This window comes from Neopelma chrysocephalum, unplaced genomic scaffold (assembly GCF_003984885.1).
Source record: "Neopelma chrysocephalum unplaced genomic scaffold, ASM398488v2 Primary Assembly neopelma1_22b, whole genome shotgun sequence".
Taxonomy (NCBI): Eukaryota; Metazoa; Chordata; class Aves; order Passeriformes; family Pipridae; genus Neopelma; species Neopelma chrysocephalum.
Genome location: NW_020897690.1, coordinates 30,768,949 through 30,790,732, shown reverse-complemented (window position 1 = coordinate 30,790,732; position 21,784 = coordinate 30,768,949). Strand labels below are relative to the sequence as shown.

General features: G+C 41.8%; 1 protein-coding gene across 3 annotated transcripts in view; it reads left to right on the top strand.

Moving 5' to 3' along the window:
- The window catches only part of DUSP22 (dual specificity phosphatase 22), a 54,309-nt gene extending 44,620 nt beyond the window's left edge, over nucleotides 1–9,689 (top strand). For all 3 annotated transcript variants that reach the window (XM_027682761.1, XM_027682781.1, XM_027682770.1), the window contains 3 exons: nucleotides 1,210–1,284; nucleotides 2,788–2,959; nucleotides 5,845–9,689. In XM_027682761.1, coding sequence (XP_027538562.1) covers nucleotides 1,210–1,284; nucleotides 2,788–2,959; nucleotides 5,845–6,030 — 433 coding nt within the window. In that variant the 3' untranslated portion in view covers nucleotides 6,031–9,689. The remainder of the gene's footprint in view (nucleotides 1–1,209; nucleotides 1,285–2,787; nucleotides 2,960–5,844) is intronic.
- The last annotated feature ends 12,095 nt before the right edge of the window (nucleotides 9,690–21,784 follow it).

Sequence of the window (21,784 nt, the reverse complement as noted above, 5' to 3'; positions counted from 1 at the left end):
GAGCTTCCTTTTATGTGGGTATTCCTGATTTTTGTGTGGCTGCTGGTGCTGGGCTGAGGTTTTTTTGTTTTACCCTTGTGGTATAATATTCACCCAGAGAGGGGAAACATCTTGCATGCAGGACGTTGTGTTTCATGGGTGTTGAGCGCAATGTGCTTTCACGTTTACCTTTGCTAATAAGCCTGGTAATGACTGCCCCTTAAGAACCTCTTTCCTCTGTCCACATTGCTCACATTGCTACTGCTTGTGAGCTTGAATTGCAAGAGCACTCAAAGGCCACAGTGACTTCCAATTCTGTTGAACTAATGTGCTGCTTGCACCTGTGATAAAACTGCAAAGGCTTTGCAGTCGGAATGGCAGGGTGAGCAACTTGTGACTGGGATGCAAAGTAGTAGTGCTGCATGCTTACTGAGGTGATGACAGCTGCCCAGTTATTATCCTTCAGGCTTGTCCCACTTAAAATGAAGGAGCACATGTAAAGGATAATGAGATTACACACCTTAAGGTTTGTAAACTGAGTCTTCTCTACATTTTCTCCTCTGTTGCTTAAAAAAAGGTAGGCTGTAGGCATGGGTTGGCTGACACCCTGAATAAGGGCAGGCAGAAGAGGTACTGCTGTCTGAGAGGAGAAAATTAGAAGGACCTGAAGAAGCCAGGGCTTGAATCGAGCACTTTTTCATGGCAGGGACAACAGGGAGAGATTTTCTGTTGCAAAGAAGAAAGGCCTAACATCTGGATGTGTTCTAGCACATGGTTTGAAGGAGGAGGTAAAGTCAAAGTTAAGAGTGAGTTTGGGCAGTGAGTAATCTCTCTTTATGAGAGACAATATGAGAGCTATTTGTGTAGTTGTGCTGAGATCCATCTGACACCTGAGCATATGTGCGGACATGTGAGGTCAAGTCGCTAGCTTAAAGAGGAATAAAACACAAACCGAAATACAGATTTGACAGTCATCAGAATAAAGTGTTTGTTAATGTTATCACACTGTAGTGCCTAAAATACCGGTTTCTTAATCAGATAGAGTGGAGAATAGCTATGCCAGTGAGTTTTGTGTTTCATTGGCAGACACTAACTTTTACTTTGTATGACCTGTATTCAGTTCTGAATTCTAGAAACATTGTAGAGCTTTCAGATATATTTCTCTCTTTCTAAGTAGTGATTTTACTAAATAGATCACTTTCTTTATTCCCCTTCTGCTTTTGTTTTCAGAGCAAGGCATTTCAGAGAGAGCATCAAATTTATCCATGAGTGCCGGCTCACAGGTGAAGGCTGCTTAGTTCATTGGTATGTACAAGCTTCCTACAAAAAATTTTAAGGGTTTCTCTACCTTGATTTGGATGCTCATAATTTTAATAAGTTAGTGAAATGCTCCCTTTATTCAAAGAGCCTCAGAAGATTTGCAAATGCTATTAAAACCTCATGCTAGGACTTTTGAGTCTCTGGAGTGGGCACCTGCCTAGAAAGAAAAGGAACCCAAGAAATTTTTTTTGACCTTCTCTTATCAAACATTTTTGTAGGATTAATTTGACTAGGAGTGTGTTGACTAGAGGCATATTATTTATTTTCCATCATTTTAATTGCTGTATTTCTAAATGTTATTTCCATAATCCTAATCATTTGATTAGTTTCTCTAACAGCTATTTTGGAAACTTCAGAATTGTTAAAAAAATTTCGTCTGAAGAGAAATTGAATTTTTTTCCTCTTTTTTTTTTTTTTTGTCTTTAAACTGCTGAAGCATTCAAATGTTGCATTTGTTAATAGCAAGTATCTGATTGGAGATATGCTCCCAGGACTGTAGAGAATAGAAAAGGAAATCCCACCCTGGTTTTTTTTTTTTACTCTCTGCTATTGGTTGTAGTCTTTGTGCTGTATGTCCAAGTGACATATCTGAGTCTATATCTGGAATCAGAGACATCTTGTGATTTGAACACTGGACTTATACACAGGCCTTGAGCATAAATCCTCACTTTACTATTAGCTTATGATAGGGCATGAGCCATTTGGTCAGTCTTGGTGTATGGGAAGTAGGAATAAGTAGTCTGAATTCTGATGGAGTTTTGAAAAACATATATTTAAAATTGTGAAGATTTCAGAAACATAAAATGTTTTTGAAATGCCAAGTGAAAGAGTCTGGTAACTCTTTTTACTCTGGTAAATGTAACATTTTTTATACTCACAGTAGTAAAAGTTCTGAGTTTGTCCAGTGCTGTCCAACCAAGCATAATGAACGATTCTTACTCTATCCCAGCATTTCATATGGAGAAACTGGAGTCCTGAGAGTTGAAGGTGCACAGTTGCAATGGATAGCAGAAAGAGGAACTCAAGCAACCAGACACATGTACTTTTTAACGGTTCAGTTAAAGTTCATTTTGGCCCCATGAAATTCAAGCCTTTATTCATGATGGAGAAGGAACAGTATTATTTCACTGCTCTGATCTGTATAAGCAGAAGAAAGAAAGTGGGTGACTTATTTCTGCCTTATTAGAAACCAAATCTAACTTAAAATGTGTGCACTGTCCCCTGCTTTTGTGAAGACTTTGTGTTTATTTCTTCCTTTTCAGTCTCTCATGAATTACCACTCAGAATCCACTTTCTCAATCATGTTGTAGATTCGTTCTGCTACATTTGAAAAAGCAGTGCCAAAACTATATAACTCAAACATTTAAATATTTCTTCCTTGTGGCAAGCAACACAGCACTCTGCTGTGATGTTTAGAAATGATGCTTTTAACTGTGACAGATGAAGTATAGTACTGCTTCAGTGTATTGCACCTCATTTTTCATGCAGCCTTGCAGGTGTCTCCAGGAGTGTAACACTGGTGGTTGCCTACATCATGACCATCACAGACTTTGGTTGGGAAGATGCACTGTCTGTTGTCCGTGCAGCGAGATCCTGTGCCAATCCAAACATGGGCTTCCAGAGACAGCTACAGGAGTTTGAAAAACATGATGTTGATCAGGTAAATGAACTACAAACAAGAGTTGTGAAACACAGCTCCAAGTCAGATCATGGGCTACTTTTCATTAGTTTGTGGTCTCTGTGGTTTATCTGACCCTGTTTTTGCTCTGAGGGAGTGGCTTCTTAGCCCAGCCTGCTCCACTGAGGAGGTACAGATAGAACTGAGGGTATCAAGGAATGCTAGATGGGAGAAGGGATGAAGCACAGCACCTAAACACCTCCTGCCTGACTGTGCTCTCAATCTAGTGATTGCTTCATATGTGCTAAGACACAGTACAAAACTGATGCCTTTAGAGGGGTAAAAACTAAAGAGTGAGTTGCTCAGAACACAGCAGGAAGACCAACCTATAAGTACCAGTTGCATAAAATAGCTGTTTTCCCCACAACACATTAATTTGGAATAGTAAGCAGGAAAGAAATCATAATCAGAAGTCTCTGCTATCCAGGAGTTAAACTAGGTTCTCATTATGACTTACATGTTGTGTCCCACTCATGTTCTGTTGCTAAGACAATAAATTTTCTGGTGTATAGGGCAGTCTTAAATCTGACCCTTTTTTTTCTTATTAGCCTTTGAAGGCTTTGTATGACTAGGAGAATTAAGGGAAGAGTAGGACTGCCAAGTGGTTTTCATAAGACAAAAATTAGTTTCTTACTCCGAAAAAGAACCGTCCCACGCAGAAGACCTGCTCCCTGTGGGTAATTGGTGACTTCCACTTATGTTAACAACCTAGTCTGGCTGCCCCCTTCATTTTCCATTGCTCAGCATGTTGCTGTTCTCTGGGCTTTTGTGCTTATGGTGCTTATTAAAAATCAACAACAACAACAGAGGCAAACCAAAATTGGAAAGCAAAATACATAAGGCAAAGGATGTAGTTTTTTTTATTCCATCCCTGTCATTCTACTGCAGAAAGCTCAGACTTTAGAAATTACCATTTGTTTTGTATGATGCAGTTTGCAACTGTAAATATTTGTGTTTTTTTAATATTTAACTGAATGTTTCCTGGATCGTTTGGAACTGGTGTAAATGGTAGAAGAACTGATTTTTAAGAGACAAAAGTCAGAGAGGGACTTTCCAGACTTGTCTCCTTCCTCCCTTACAGTCATTTCTACTCTAATTGGTTTGGTCTAACAGCAATGACAATTAGGGCTGTATGCAAATAGCCTGATAAAGACAGTAACGTCTCTCTTTTTTCATCCACCATGGACGTTGCATTCTGTCTTTTTTCACTGAGGGGGAGGCAGTAGGTTGCAAAAAGAAGTATCCACCTGTATTCACTGGCTAGGCTGGAGTTTCTTACTGTCTCTTAACAGCAACCACATCCTTAGCAGGTGTCTGTTTACACACCTGATTTCAGTGGAATAATGCCATCTGCCAAGGGTGTGAACTTTTTTCATATTTCAGCAGCATGGGTGTTTTGCTGTGGCACTACAGGGTGATGGTATCCTCTAGGCTCTCTGGAACGGTGTCCTTCAGATCTTGGTCTTACAGGGTGGGGTTTAGTCACTAGGGTCACAATGTGGTTTGTACCTGTTCCAAACCTCCGCTTGGTAGCCTGAGCCTTCAGATTTGACTCAGGACCTTACGATCTTTTACGAATGAGAGGGAGGAACTATGCTGAGGTCTTGTCTCCCAATGTCCTAGCAAATGGTCTTTATGGATCAAGCTGTTCATGAGCCCCAAACAGAACAAAGCTATGAAGGCTAAGGTTTGAAAAATTAATATTTTCCCCTTTGGGACACAACAGTTGGGGGCTGTGTTTACTAACTGCTTCTGCAGAGAAGTGCAACAAAATTGTCAGGGGTTGGACAGTTCCTCAATTGGAATTGTCCTCAGTTGGACTCAAATTCTCCAACTGGCAAAGATGTGACAGAGAAGGATGTAAATGTGATTAAGGTCTATAAAACTGAGTGGACAGAGAAAGTGAACATGTGAAACTTCCGCTCCTTCCTTTGAGATGGGATTATCAGTTGGCAGGTCCAAATCAAGGAAAAGGAGGGGGGGAGTGTTATACAATATGCACTTATGGAGCTTGTTGACATACAGATATCTTGTGAGAAAAAATTGTGGGTTTAAGAATGTGATCTCATGACAGAAAAATTAATTTGTTGTTATCAAACACAAAGATACTGCCTCAGACTCTGAAAGCACCTGAACTGAAAATTGCTGCGGGCTGAGGAAATAGCTAGGGAAAAGGTCCCAGCATTACTAGGACCTTTGCTTGATTCTTGCCTTGGCATTTACATCTGGCTGCTCTCATACCAGGATACAGGGCTGGATTGTCCTTCAGCTGGACCTGGTACTTCTGTTACCGTGTACCATATTCAGTCATTCATGTCAGTAACATATACGGTCCTATGCTATAGCTTGTAAAGCTCTTGAACTTTTTCTTCCTAGAAGATATCTTCTGGGATATCTGCAGTACATTTTTTACTACTGGTGTTTGTGAGCTTGGCATCTGTATGAGTAGCTAATTTCTGATCTGCAAGCTTCTTGCAGCCTGTTGTGACTTGGGCAAGTTGGCTGATCATATTAGCTTCCACACTAGTTCATCTTATTGTTTATGTATGCAGCAGGAACGGGGAGATTTTAAGTCCAGGATTTCCTTGCCCAGCAGGTGTTCCTTATTCCATATTACTCCAGTCAGCCATGCTGTTCCACAAATGTGTCATTTTAGGAGATGTAAGGGATCTCAGTGATTTCAAATATGTTTCCCTGTGCCTATGTATTCTGTGTTGCTATTGAAGGGCATGCAATATTTGGAGTGGTTTTTTGCTTACAATCTTAAAGACTCTGGAAATTCTCTAGGACAGGAAGAAGTATTACTTCTCCATCAGTCTTGTGTTATTGTTTCATCATAACTGCGTATCTATGTTCAATTTCTGCAGTTCAGGCAGTGGCTGAAAGAAGAATACGGGGAAAACTCTTCTCAGGATCTGCAAGAAGCCAAAAATCTTCTGAGCAAATATAAAGAGCAGGCAGAGTTGCATCAGACTACCGGAGGAAGACAGTGGAATAACAACTTCTCAACTGTGCCATCTCTCTCATACAGCAACTACACAACAGAGACCTAATCGTAGGAGGTCGATTTTCTTCTTGCTACCTTTGCAAAACATCTTGCCATGTTTTCCATCCCATCTTCAAGACTTTCAGCAGTAAACCATGCAAAGAGTTGATTTATAGAAAGCTTCTTGATGACATTATGTGTGTGTGTGTGTATGAGTGTATTGTGTGTTTCACACAGTTTTATAATTCTGGCAGGATCAAGCTCTGTTTATGCCCAGAGACAGGATCCAGTTACTGTGGCTGAGGCAGCTTGTCCGCCAGCTACAGCTGTTATCCCCTTATGGCCACGTTGCCTGGCATTTGCTGTGAGGTTAGCTCAACTCCTCTTGTTGTAGGCTAGCAAAGGGCTTGAAGAAATGAAGTCTGGTGATTCAAGCTGTGGCAGTTTGTTATCTCTGCACTATTAGTGTGGGAAAGATGTTATTGCACCTGAAAAAGGGAACTTAAGTCTGTGTCTCTGCTGCTCTTGTTCACAGTCCATTGGCAAGTAATTCTGTGGAGGTGGGTTTGAACTTGAATGCTAGGCTGCAAGCTGGAGCGGGTGAGATGTGAGTGTACGTACCTTTCTACAAGCACTAGCATGTAGGAGAGAAGTGGGACAGACAGCTCTGAGTAATAACACCTTCAACTGCCACAGTCGTACTTGCTTCAGTGCACGTGAGACGGGGCTGTCGGTAGAACTGCCACAGAGCAAGAGCACCGAGCCTGTTACCACAGCTCAGCTGATGTGCAGTGATTTAAGCCATGGTCCCTTGACTGTGCATCTGGTCTCCCAACATAAGCTTCTCTGGAGAACAGCTTATCAGGTCTCCAGTGCCACTGAACTTCATTCCCCATGGAGCACGTGCCTCTTCAACACACACCCCTGCGCACATGTCTCCAGAATGGGCTCAGTGTGAGTGCGAGCACCTGTTTCTTTGCTTGTGCTGTGGTTTGCTCTTTGACTTCAGCTACCTCAAAAACGCTGTTCTTGTCATTGTGGTTGTAAATGCAACCTTGATAATTGCCTTGTGTAATCTTAATCTGACACTGAGTGAAGTAAGTGGGTGCGTGAGTGTTAGTGTGCGTGCGCATGTATATTTCACAAATGTCTGTATTTGAGAAGTTTATTGTTTTCTTTTAAAATTGCCCATATTTCTCACTGGTTTAAAGATTAAGTTGTTGGAATTCAACTTTCTTGCCATTTAAACACCATTGTGTATTTTGCTGTGATCAAATTGGTAGGAACGCATTTGTAAAATATTTTAAACTAGGTTAAAACTAGGGGCCATACTCTGCTCTTGGTAATGTTGTGTGTTTCTGGAATGGAGCCATTACCTGACTCAAGTGGATTGTTAGAGTGTGACTTCAAACATGTCAGTAGGAATGCTGTGCAGCATATTGATTTCTGATGGCGTAATGGGGGGTGACACTGATGCCAAGATAATGATTTCTTGTCTTTGACTTGGAGGATGGAAGACCTGCTCTTCTTGAAGATTCCAGAAAATAAAAAATACCTCCCAAACAGCCAAGATAGAAAACCAAAAACAACCCCCTCATTTGTTCAAATGTGGTGTGTATATCATGCAAAAAGCTGAGCACTGGGTGAGAAGCATTAAGCATACTAGATAGACTGTTGTCTCTTTCAGTTTCTCCAATACTCTGACCTCCCATTCTTCACAAGATTCCTCTACATGTGATTTTCTGCTTGCTTTGGGTGGCAGTGAATTCTTTGGAGGAGAGCAAGTCTTTTGGGTCAAGTAAGCTCTGGCTGTTAAATATCTGTTGTTAAGTATCTTAAAAAAATATGTTATGGCTTGTGAAATACGGGTCGTGCATATCAATAATTGCTTAAAAGGAAAAAAGGGAATGGGGTGAAACTGGCCTGACCATTTCATCTGAGTTCAAGCCTGCATCAGGGTTCTCGTTGCACTAACTGCTTTAAGTGTACTCAGCATGATGAGAGCAGGATAATCATATCTGTGTTGCAGTAAGGGAAGTTGGAGTTAGGAAAAGTGCTGGAATTGACCTTGTTTTCAAGCTTGCAGCTAAACGAACCACTGCCAAAATATGGATATACTGTATATTTGGTATATCCAGCAATTGCCGCTCTATGTTTGTCTGGTAAGAGAGGTATTTAGCTGCCCTTGAATACGTTGATCTGCAAATAATTGGCTAAGAATTCCAGCCCAGCAGTGTCCACATTGGCAGTCCCTTCCATGCTCTGAGAGCAGATGTGGTAATTGGAAAATGTTTTCCTCGGTAACAGGGTCTGACACATGATCAGGATGTGGGTCCATTTGTTCAACCCTCTACTCACAATAGGATATGTAGGGCAACTTCTGCCCATCCCCAAAGGGCAGCTTTGTCAGAAGCATTCTGCCTGTGGTCTTGCAGCCAGTCTATCCTTTAGCTGGCTGACGACACTGTATCCCATAATGCTCCTGGCACTCTAGTCTTTGCAGTAGTAATCCTGTGAGTGCTGGTAAGTTGGCAGTTGTTTTTGCTGTTCTGGCAAATATAAGGCAGAATGGGAGAGATCTATTAATATTCTTGTGTCCAAGATTTAATCTGTACTGGGTTTTTTAAAATAGTTTGGTTATCCCCAAAGAGTCAGTCTCACAAACAGGATTTTTTTTAGAACTTAATTTGGCTTTAGGGCCACATAGCCACATCAACGTGCATTATGCTGCAGCTCGAAAGCAGATACAGGGTAAAGTTGAAGACAGAGGGAATGCCATATTGTCAGCAAGTGAAAATGCTTCTCTCTTTTTAAAAGACGGAAGAGGTGTTTTCTGTAGTCTCTTGCTTCAACATCTTGTTAAGTGGTCTGTATGAACTGTATACTGCATGTAGGAGCAGTATAAGAGCAACAGCAGTCCAAGAAAACTTGAATGTGGTTTGTCCATGTAGAGAGCAGAATGACAGTTTACTCCCTAATTACCACAGGTACAGGAAGAGAGAGTAACTACAGTTCTCACCTTTTAGAGAGGGAGAGGAGCTAACACAGACTGAGAACATGACATGATTTGTCTTCCAACAAGCCTTTCAGTGGCAATTTGTAGGACTTTTCAGCTATCTGGAACATGACTAGACCCAATCCACCTCTCAGCAGCTGGCCTTTGTAGTGTAGACGATGCATTCAGTTATTTTGTTTCTGTACTTCAAAACACTGTCCTCATTTTGATGTTCACTGGAAAATGTGTAAAGTTTATAACACCTTACTGGATATCCAGATTTGAAATGTATAATCGATTTTATTTTTTTTTTTTTTGCGGGGGGTTAAACTTAATATCCATGTGTGATTATAAGCAAATGTCTAGTGTTATAGAATGTAGGTAATGGGTAAATGCATTATTAGTATTTATTACTCTGGTTTTTTAACCTGGAAAAAGTTGCTTCCTTACATTTTGTGGTTGAGTGGGAAGATATGGCAAATCATATCTCTGTTTTTTAAAAAGGACAATAATAACATTGTTTGCTACTACTGGCCACCACTTGTAGAGATGTCAGTGAAAAATTATAGCAATTACTTCCACTAATTTAAAAACTCTAAATCTGATAAACTTCTTGATTCTGTCTTCCTCTTCATGGGCATCTTAGCGAAGCCTTGATTGCTTTTTCCAAATGTTTGTATTTAATACGTTCTACAATTTTTTTATAAATAAAATTAAATGTTAACACCTGATCTGCGTTTGTATTTCTTGAAATCAATAATAATGTCCAGAAGGCTTCTTCTCACTGTTTGTATCCCTGCAGGTACAATAAGAGTACAAGACTAACTCATTTTGGTATTTAGATTACTTTTTTCTTCTCCACACGGACTTCTTGAAACTTCCCCTCTCTTCACCAAGTTTTTCCAGGTGAGTTCAAGAATCTTCACAAGAATCTCTTGATAGTCTCTCAAGAGGATGTTGGATGTTGCTGTCTTACTTATTGTTGCCAGCTCATCTTTGCAACAGGGTATGTGGTGAATCCAGTTTTATTATTATTTTGAAATACCTTCTTTTGTATAGCACACTGATTTAGGGCTTGATCAACTGTAAAACTTACCTGGTTTTCAGACTGCCGGTGCTCAAGACTCTCAGGAGTGCTCTGTCAGAGGAAGCTGATGTAAGCAGCAGGTGATGATTCTCAGGGGAAAAATATTTAAAAACAGTTCAAGGGGGGAAATGCCCCATTGAAATTCCCACAGAAATTCCCACAGATAACACACTGAATTTCTGGTTTGACACTACCTCTGCTAAGAGGATAATTCTGACATTTGGGCAATCAAAAAAAAACGCCAAACAAACCAAAATGCCCACCAATCTGAAAGTATGATCAGTCATGCCTAAGTATCTCATGGCCAAATCTCATGTCCACTTTAGTCGTTGGTGAAGGCTGAATTGTTCTTGCAGTGGGACTCCCTCATCATGAAGGCAAAGTTAGATGCTCGGGCACAGTGAGTTTTGAGTCTTTTCTTTTTGCCCTTTCCTTCCTCTCCCAGCACTTGTTAGTTTATATACTGGGAATGTGTGGCTGGTGTTTCCTAAGGGATCTTGGGAACTGAACTAATTAGTTGTAACCTCCACTAGAATAAAGTAAATGTGTCTGTGGATAGCTTTGAAAGTGATGGATGCGCCTTGTTCATAATACATTTCAGTTCATCTTGAGTGTAAATGGGATTTTATTAATGTTTCAGTCCTCTTCCTGTCTTTCTGTGAAAAGGCTTTAAAATTCAATGCAACCTGCTATGTGACACTTGAATTAGTAGTGCAATTACCTCCTTTCTCCCACCTGTTTTCCATAGCAATGTTTTAGATACATATGCTATAGCAATGATGAGACAGAAAACATGCCTAAAGTATAATCCCTTGTGATCTAGGAAAACCTTGTAAGTTTTAGAGGAGGCTTTCCCTTACCCCTAAAGGAAAATAGCAGTTTCCAAATGAAAAATGCACTGCTGCTTTGTCTTTGTTTTAACCACTTAGTACTTTTCAAGGGTAATTTTTACCCAAATCACATGCAAAAATTGTCCTGCAGCCATGGTGCCATATTACTGTTCCCAACTCTGTGTCTAGTTCCCTCCAATGTTACACGTCACTGTTGTGAGTTCCGGAAAGTGGCAGTTCTGATCTGATTCCTGTAGTCCTGTCCCACCTTGCAGTCAACTGAGGGAACTAGAGGGCAAACCTGCATGTCCTTACATGTGCTCATAACCTGATGAAGAGTTATGGCTTTGCCAGCACATTATGAGAGTCCTTCCATCTCCTCGAAGATTTTATTGGCAGAGGGAAAATGGTGATGATCTTTAGAAAATATTAGACAGCATGAGGAAGATGATGTTGCACTGTGCACTGTTTCTGTAGATCCCCCTGGGGACACAAAGCATGCCACAGGAATGGCTATTTTCACACTTTGTTCTCAGCAGAGCTTTTAAACGTGGGTCTTGTTTTCCATGGGCCCCAACTCCTGTGCTTAACTAGTTCATTGCTGCTGTCCAGTATTATTATTCTGCCCTCAGCCAGGGCACAAATTTTTCATTATACATGTTTGAATGTGTGCTTTGCTCTAGTGAGTTACGCCAAGTGCAGTTTAACAAAAGTGAGTAGCTTGTGAGTGGCAAGGTGACTTCCTGTAGTCTCTGTGTAGTTTCTAGTGTAAATATTAGGAGTAGGCAGCTAATGAAGTGTGAGCAGAAGGTGCCTTTTTGCCACTGAGCAGCTGCATAGCTCAGTCCTTGTAGGAAACTCAGTTCTGCTTGTGTGAGCCAAACACATCTGCAGTAAACTGGGAGTAAAACTCATTTTCAAACCGTCTCAAAAAATGGGATTTTTCAGGCAGGCCTGGACCCAGTTTCCATTTAAGTTGAGACAATTATGAATGTGCAGGTTTGTGGCCCCCATTATTTATTGAACAATGAATGGAGAGATTAGAACCAAGACATCAAAGCTACTTGAAGTGCACAGTGTTTTTAGGTTGTTTGCTTGATGGGTTGTTATTCACACAGGCATTGGCAAAGCAGTGTTAGGGGTGGGCAATGGATTTACAGATAGGCCCTTTGAAAGTCTGAGTTCCAATTCTCCCTCTTCCCTTACTTCCCTTCTTTCTCTGAAAGCAAGTGAGTTTTTATTTAATTTTTTGGATACAGGGGATGAGATTTTTGTTACAATTTATTGAATTTCTTCCCTTCCTCCCATCCTTTTACTTTTTTTTTTCCTGTGTGTATGCAGGTTTTTTGTTTTGTTTTGTTTTAATAACTGGTATTTATCCCAGAACTCTTGAGTCAGGGTGAGTGCCACAGTGTGGCTTGCAAATGATTTGTTTTCTGTAAATGTGTATTTATATTTCAAACATGGTCATGTTGCTGATTTTATAATTGTGTTAATAACTATGCTTCTGGTGTTTGTGTATCTGTTCTGTTATGGTTGTGATGGTTGTTTGCCAAGCCTGACATGACTTCTCTTGGATGTTGTCATCTTCTATGGCAGTCTGGCTCCTGTACAACACTGCGTGCTTTGGATAAGTAACACTGATCCATGACAGTGTTGAACCTGACAGTAAAATAATTAGAAAGGGATATTTAACTTTTATTTGTGTGCCAAAAAGCCATGTTTCATTGGTGGACCAGCACCCTATGCAGGTTGCTGATTTCAAATATTTTTCTTCATTCTCTCAATTCCTTTTATTTTAAGGCAATATGGGACTTTGTGGAAAGTTTCTAAATAGGGAAAAACTCTGCCCTGTGCTTAGAGGAAATATGTTGAAGGTGTCAGAATTATGGCTGTGTGCATGCATGCTCACTGCATATTTTTCCAAGAGCTCCATTTTGGAAGTCTTTGCAAGTTAAGTCTGCAACATGTAGCTTTCCCAGAAAAAAAACACTTATGAAATCCTCAGTGTCTCAAAAGAAGAAAAGAGAAAAACAGACAAAAATTTGCATTTCTGCATATCTTGGAGGCTGTGCAATTATAACTCTGCTGTTTCTCAGCTGGGTAAGGCCATATTACTCTCAGGTTAACCATCCATAATGGCTTTAGGGGAGAAAAGGGAAAAAGTATACTTATGTATATTTATGTAATATAGTAATTCATTGCAAGTGCACTCTGGGCTTTGCTGTCACTGAAAGGAGCTTAAATATTCCTTCTCCTCCTTAACTGTATTTTCGTTTCTTGTAGATTTGACCTTAATTTCCCTGGGTTGGTCACCTTACATCAGTGTTTGCCTTGGTAGATCTCACATATTTCTAGGTTGCCTTTTCTCCCTTAGAATTATACCTCCCTGATAATGAACATAAATTTTAAAAATAGCATAGAAAGGGTTACAAGAACACCCCTGATGCAATAAGACAGGCTAGGAATTTCCATAGTCCTTTTTGAAGAAAAGAACTTGTGGTTTTGACTGGTCAAGAAGGCATACTGAGTCAGTCACCTTTGTCCAATCCATAAAATACTGGACTGAGAAGCATTTGGGATTCTGATACTAAATCTCCTGCAACTTGCTGTATGACTTAGCAAGTTGTTTCAGTCTGGTTTGCTTCGTTTTTCTAATAAAATCAGGAAGCAGTGTTATGACTTCTCCTGGTACAGCTCTGAGAAGCCCCTGATGAAAAGCACTGCATCAGTGTTGGTTGTGTATTGTTAAATGAAGTATCTGCCCTCTGTCTGAGAGATGTTAAAATATGTTTGTAACAGATTCTGAAGCAGGGCAAGAAGCTGTGATGGCTTCTTGCTTTTTGTCAATATCTTCATCCCACCTGCATATGAAGTTCTGTGCTGCACAGGATGGTAGTTGGATGTTGATGGGAGTAGGGAAAATTTGAGGTCTTATTCCCCCAGAACGGTAGGGATATGTAGTATGCCTGTGATTTCAAGAACGATGGGGAGGTGGTGGGCGGCAAGCAGAGGAGGAATAGCATATGGTAAAAAATTAAAGCATTGGAATACCTAAGGGTAACGTCGTTAAAGCTGCTGATGCATGTGCTAAGATACATTCTGTGCACTCCAGGAAAAAGTCTGCAGGAAAAAAAAAATGGGGCGGGGGGTAATTCTCCAATGTTTCCTATACTTTGGATATATGGTTAGGATGATAGGAAAAAAAAGTGTTTCCCTGATTTTGCTCTAGGCTTTTTCCAGAAAAAAAGTGCATATGGTGAATACTGTGATGAATACATCTAATAAAAGCTGTTATGGCAGATGAGAACTGGAGGACAAACAAAAATTAGTGCCTCCTTCGCCAAGCTGCTGCTGCTACTTTTGGACTTTTGTTTCATGGAAGACATGAATTTGATTCATTTCCAAAGACAGCTTGGAAACTCCAGGCAGCAGATCAAGGGACTCTCCCTTGACTTAGCTGTTTTTCTCTGAATGCATTGCACTTGTGTGAAATGCAGTCAGTGCTGCTTCTCAGGTCATTTCTGAGGGAAGGTCAGTGCATGGGGACTGACCCTCCAATCCTCAGTTTGAGTGATCTGGGAGTCTCGGTGCCTTGCAACATTGAACTCCATGCAGTGTTGGGGAACTTGCAGCACCTGCTGTGGGCACCGTGATTAAAAAGGAAAACCTCTAATTTCGAGCCAGAGTAGATGCAAATGGTGTATTGGAGAAGCCTCTGTGTTTCTACTGATGGCCAAAGTCTCCTTGATGTTGCCTCCAGTGCTAAGCTGGGTGATTAGGGTTCCTTTAATCCCTCCACGCTTTCCTCCCTCCCTTCAAGACTGAATGGAGACAGTTGCTGGACTCTGTGCTGATCATTTGTTCAACACAGTTGAACAGTTTAATCCATTTTTAATTTGAAGCATGTATATTAGGGTGGTTAGAAACCAATAGATTATTTACCTACTGGAAATAACTTGTGTGGGGACCAGGCTGGGGAAATAGTAGAGGTAAGAGTAGGGAGAGCATGGTTTGGTGAGTGCTCTGAGAGTGATTTGCCAGCTCTGATGGGAAGCAATAAAGGGGTGGAAGAGACAGTAATCAGTGAATCAATCCGCACGGCTCATTTTAAAATACCTCCTTTTTTGTGGCTTTGGTTACAAGAATGCTTTGTGGGCTGCAGAAGAAAGGCATTGGTAGCTGTTTTAAACAAGCCATATTCTAATATATTTCATGAAGTCCTGTGAACCTCTGAGCAAGAGAATTTCCACCTGTGTGCTTGTCGGGGGAAAGGGAGGGCAAATGGCCAGTGGATATTTTAAACAGGAGGTTGCAATTAAAGTAAGCAGGAGCCTTCTCTAATTAGTGTTAGGTTGCAGTTAAGGAGCACTCTTTTTGAGAAGGGATGGAATGAGACTCTAGAAATGCTATTTCAATACAAGACACCAAAGATGATGCCAGAAGGAAATCTTGAAATGGCCATATTCTCCTGGAAAATGGTAATAAATATGGTTGTGTCTCCATCACCTAGAGTAAAACCTGCACAGTGATGAGGATTGCCTGCCTTTGCATGCCAGCTGGCTCTATGCTTTGACATGGCATGCCCTGGCTTCCCAGAGATGAGCTTGGACACAGCCGTGTCTGAATGCACAGAGACAGGCTAGGCCTAAGGTAACAACCCTGCCCAGCTCAGGCTGCACTGAGTACAGACCCATGCCATGGTTTCCTGGCAAACTGGATGAGCTGTACCCCAGGCAACTGGGAGCTAACTGTGCATGGGTAATATTGAATTGGTTCTGTTTGGGAGAGGATTAGCCTGAAGACCTGGAGGGGAAGCTTTAAACATTGAGTGCAATTCTAAGATAAGCCTTTAATGCACATATTCAGAAGTCAACGATGCTTTTGGCAGTTTTGTTTTCTGGCCATCCTTCAAAGGAAGGTGATCAATATTCTTGGTCTGTTGAATGTTGTTGCAGCTTTATTAAACAGCAGCTTCACATTTCAGGGATGATTTTTGTCAGGCCCTGCAGATGCAAAGTTGGTCCTAGAGTAATAGCAGTCAGGAAAAGGAAGACCCCTGTTAGGGTATTCCTTCCCTTCCACCTGTAAATAATTAGATGTGAGAAGATTTTATTAAGATCCCCTCTATAGAGATGTAATTTTTTTATTTAAATAAGGCTACTGATGTAATATATCCCAATCTTAAGGTTTCAAAAGATCTTCCAGCAAGGTGGTGTGTTTAAAGTCCTGGCATCTGATTACAGGAACAAGAAAAATGGGAGTTGTTTGACTTATGCAGATATGTGCTGTGATTGTCTTTAAAAGTAACACATAACCTTTAATAGAAAAGAAAAGCTTGTAGTTATTGTATGATTTTGGCTTGTCATGAAATTTGTTTTTCCTGCAGTCTTCTGGAGCTTTGCATCAGTGACTCCCAGTTTCTAACACTGTTAGTGTGTTGGACAGCCATGGTGAATGCTTGTTAAATCCCTGGAGGTGAACAGTCATAACAGATAAGCTGATCTTAATGGGGTTTGTAGTGGTACAGCTCAGTGAAGAGAAAAGCATAATGATGTTTTTAGAGAAAAGCCAAGAAAGGCTTTGATTTTGTTCTGTTGGTTTACTGCTGCTTTATCACAAGGGAAAAGCTCTGTAAGCAAATAGCAGCACTTGTGGGAGTTGGAAGGAAAAGCTGGAGAAACTTTCAGGAACTGTGTAATTTTCCTGAGAAAGATACAGCGAGGTAAAATTTTTGTTCTGGATTTTCTGAAAGAGTGGAAAAGATGGCTATTATTATATGCAATCAGAAAGGTGAAAGGAAAAGGACACTTCTTTGAGAATTTCATTGACTGTTGTATCTCCATGCACCAAAAATATCCCCAAACCCAATAATGAAAACATGAAACTGATGGTTTTAGCCTACAGTGTATGCACAAACTGGCTGTCAGTAAACTGCACTTGAAAATACAACAGTTACAGCACTGTTCCAATATTTCTTGTGAGGAGTAGGAATATGAGGAGAGAGCATGAATGCATTGGTGAAGAATACTGGGCCCAACACTGTTCAATACCCTCATAAGTGCTCTGGATGATGGGATCAGGGATACCCTGATGAAATTTGCTGATGATACTAAATTGAGAGAGGAAGTGGACACTTGGAAGGGAGAGCCACCCTGCAGGAAGAGCTGGATAGACTGGAAGAGCAGGTGAACAAGGACCTATGAAGTTTAACAGGAACAAGTGTAAGGTCTTGCACCTGGGAAAACATAATCCAAGCATCTGTCATGGGCTGGGATCTACCTGGCTGGGAAAAGGACCTGGGGGTCTGGTGGACAAGAAGCTCAAGATGAGTGAGCAGTGTGCTGCTGTGGCAAAGAAAGCCAATGGGATGCTGGGCTGCATCAACAAGGGCATCACCATCAAAGATAGAGAAGTCATTATCCCACAGTAATCAGTGCTTGTCAGGCTGCACCTGGAATACCCTGCTTAGTTTTGGTCCCCACAGCTGTGGACAGTCTGTAAAGGGTCCAGAGAAGGGCCACAAAGATGATCAAAGGCCTGGGCAGCCTTACATATAAGGAAAGTTTGAGACAACTGGGTTTGTTCAGCCTTGAGGAAAAAAGGATTAGGGGAGACCATTGACCAACACTGAGATTTGCGCATTGTTGCGTGGTTGTGGGTTTGATCCCTGTATGAGCCATTCATTTAAGAGTTAGGCTTGATGATCCTTGTGGGTCCCTTCCAACTCAGGTATATATTCTGTGAACAACCAGTATGCCTCTCGTAGTGAGCCATTCTGTGAACAACCATGCCCCAGTATTTAAAGGGTGGCTTCAATGAAGATGGAGACTCCCTTTTAACAAGGAGTCACATGGCAAAGGTAAGGGGTAGTGTGTACAAGTTACTCCTAGGGAAACTCTAATTGGCACAAGAGGGAAATTTTTCACAATGAGAAGAATCAACCATTGGAATAATCTCCCCAGGGAAGCGGTGAATTCCCCAGTTGTTGGACACTTTAAAGATTCAGCTGAACAGGGTGCTGGGCCATCTTGTCTAAACTGTGTTTTTTCCAAGAAAGGTTGGACCAGATGAGACTTGAGGTCCCTTCCAACCTGGTATTCTGTGATTCCATGGTAAGATTTTGGACTTGCAGACTTGGCTACATGAGCCCATTCTGACTTCTGATGTTCTGCTGAGCAGTGGGAAGCTAGGCCCAGCTTCCACTCTTGGTATTGGCATTTCCTATTTCAAACTCCTGCCTATGTGGAGAAGTGAAAGGAACCAAAAAATGCAGCTGGAAGATGATGTTGCAGGTGGACAACCTCTGCTCCCTTAAGCTCTGAGGAGTTCCACTGAGATGAACAGTTTTTCTCAGTTTTGCAGATATAACATCAGATCCTTTGCTTTGTGCGGTTTAGGGGCACCAACAATTGTCCTCATCCCAAGGCACTGGGAGGCATCTACACTAGTTATCAATCCTCTGTGCTGTAGCTGCTTTGTGTATACATGAATTGAAGACGGAGGTGACTCTCTGCTTCTTCTGTGCCACTCTGGATCATTTTTCCATGTTGTAACATCTTGCTATGCCTTATGAACCTTCATTGGATGGCCTCTGTGCTCTGGAAACGTGAGTTAATATTTTAAAGTGTAAATTTATAGATTGAGAGTTGCAAAAAGGATCCATTTTGATCTCTGACAAGCATCAAAATCAAGGGGACCTTTGAGGCAAGAGGAAAGAATTGGTCCCAAGCAGAGCCCTTGTAGTATGGATTCCAAATGAGCCTTGGGCAGCAATAATGATGTTTTTGAGTACTCTGTCAGATACTTTTTTTTTTCCTAATGAGGACAGCCTGCTTCTCCAACAGTATATGATGTGTTCCTCATTTGCCTTATAAAAAATAAGCATCAGTCCTTGGAGGTCCCCCAGGCTCTATTTAAGAGGACTGCCTGATGTGGAAGCGCACACCTATCCCAGACATAGGACAACTGGGCTACCTAGGCACTGCTCTCTATCATACTGAGATATATCACACATTAAATGGTTATTGGTCTAGGTTTCAGGCTGGAGTTTAGATGGATAGGGAACATCACTGAAGCTGTGTCCTGGGACTGCTGTTAGTAATATGATGCTACCAGTGCTGTGGAGACTTGGAAGTAACTGTGCCAGTAAAGTCCTCACCCCAGAGATGCCTCAGAAGCCCAATACATATGCCATTTTATGTGGAACATTTACTATTACTCAAGAAGCACTGTGACAGCAGGGAATTTTGTTTGCATCCCCTTAAATGCTGCTGTCTGTCCTTTTCAGAAAGTCTTTCAAAAAGTCATTGCCTTGCAGCTGGGGAGGGAAACCTCATAATTCACAGCTGCTAGGGCAGTGTAGCAGCAGGCAGCCCCTTGCACTGGCAGGACTGGAACTGTCTGTCCCTGTGCAACAGGCAGCTCCTGGCCTGGACACTTTGTTCCCAGTGAAGCCAGTGGGGAAACTCCTCTCCAATTCATTGACAGCAGGATCTGGCATTCGATACTTTGAGTAGCAATTTAAGGCCACCAAATGGTCATTTCTTTCTTTCTTTCCACCCCCCACCCCCCCAGTCCAGTTGCAGCTCCAGCATGGGGGAAAGGCTAATGCAGCAACAGAGATGTAACAGGATTTTGCCTTACATAGAGATGCAATGGGATTTCATCTTACTTCTCATATCACACATAAGTTCTCCCATCTGCAAGGACCGTATGTCTGTGAAAGAAAACTTTAAAGCAACCTAGCACATTTGACAATATGCTCCTTACAGCAACCAGCGGCAGTGACTTGTGTCCTTTCTTGGCAATAAGAGCTGGGGAGCACTGCAAGGGGATTTCAAAGGCCTCTGTAAGTCCGGTAGGTCTGAATATCCAGAGGTGATAATGAAGGATAAACTGTCCCACGATGGGCCTGAGGTGCTGCAGTAAAACCAATGGCAAGTTATCCATGCCATCTTGCTCGGACCAGTAGCCCGTGGTGCCTTCCCGCTCAGTCACAGCCAGAATTACATTTGCTATGAAGAAACACAACAGACAGTTGTTGTTTGGTTATTTTTAAGGGTCATGTATTTATTGACCCAATCTGCAGCAAAAGGAAAAAAAATATGTAACAAAATGAGTAATGCTAAGTGGGTGAGGGAATTTCTTGGTGTTTTCTAGCATGCAGCACCTTCAGCAGAAGAGTATGTGGCTAAGCTTGCATCACTGACAATGTGAAAAAATTTATTTTGCTTCAAAAGGGAAGCATTCTCCCATGCTAGTCACCCTTCAGAGCATCCTTCCTGTTCATGCTAACCAGGGGTAGCCATGCATGCAGAGATCTCTTCTTTTTTTCACCATTAGAAAAGAGCAACCTGGTATAAAAGTTATTGGAAGAGGCCATCCAGGCTGCATCAGCTGCCAACAGTTGCTGCAACTGTTTACTCCTCAGAAGGCCCAGTGGGCCAGCATCAACTGTCAGGTGAAATCAAGAGAATATTCAGGATTTTCCTGAGATAAAGTGAAATAAGGCCATGTGGGCAACATGTCTAAAAAGGGGAGTATTTTCACTAGAAGGAAAGCAGCACTTCACTGCCATGGAAAATTTCCCCCTCTACCCTTTGAAATCTGCCTTTGGTGGTCCCAAATGCTACTCTCCTGATGAGACAGCTCTACACTTGCTGTGATCTGAAGTGGAGAAAAGTGAGAGGAGATGTAATAATGTATTGTTACTATAATTTCACATATTCATTGTTCAGGGAGAGATTTCCAAAAGCAGCCAAGTCTCTTCTTCTGAAGTGGCCACAACGTTACGATGTTGTGAAGTTTCCTCCAGTCTTCTGGCAGTGTTTCAGCTCTTGTGTATTATCCCTCACATTCCATAGTTTTATCCTCCATCACCCAGTGTTTACTTGCTCTTTGCAGACTTTGGTATGCTCTCAGCAACTTTGGAAATAAGGTTCTATGAGCACTGTGCTGATGGGCTCTCCAAGGAAGGAGAAGCATTCCTGAGCCTCCCTTTACCAGCCATGGGGGAGAAGCACACCAGGCAGCCAGCAGAGAAGCAGTGCAGCCATTGGTCCCAGCCACAGCCTGATGTTTGGGCAGCACCTGTGCCTCTACATTCCACCCCTTCCCTGGCAGGTTTCCATGCAGCCAGCTCCTGCATGGGGTGCAGTGCAAGGTGATGAGCCCTGAGGAGTTCTGCCACAACCTTCTTGTTCCACCTGACCCCATGCCTGGGAGAATCAAGCATCAGTGAGGAGGAGAAGCCTGATTATGCTGCTCCTTCCACTCTATTCCATGGTACAGAAAACACATGTTTAGCTGTCTTAGGCCAAGAGACACTGACATTCCAGGAGAGACAGGTTACTTTGAGCTTGTCAAGTGCTCTCCACACTCTCATTCCCTCTCATTTATAAAGGTACCTGGCAAGGAGGACTGTAACACAAATGTCCCAATTGTCACCGGACTGCAGAAGGATGAATTCTCCCTGCAAGATCTTGCACCAAACCCTCTGCCCAGGACACCTTACCTGTGTAGTGCTTTGTGGGGCCTCCTGATCCAAGAGCTGGAGCTGAAACCTCTGAGTAGTTCATCTAGTGCTGTGCTGATGTTTGGTTGCATTTGGTGTTACAGCTAATGAAGGTGTTACATGTTTTTTAAAACTTTTAGGAGGTATTCACCAGTTTATGTACATGCTAGACTGATCATTGATAGCAGGAGAAATTCTGACTGGATGTACTTGCTATCCCCCATTCTCACCCTCCACCGAAATTCTTGCTTCCAAAGACCTGTTTCCTTTTAGATCATTCTTCTGCACATCTAGTAGGGCTGACATGCTTTTTTTCAAAGTGAAATACCACTGTACATTCATTTAGGGCTCGCTCACTCCCTCCCTCTAGATTACAGCCAAACTCATGCTGTG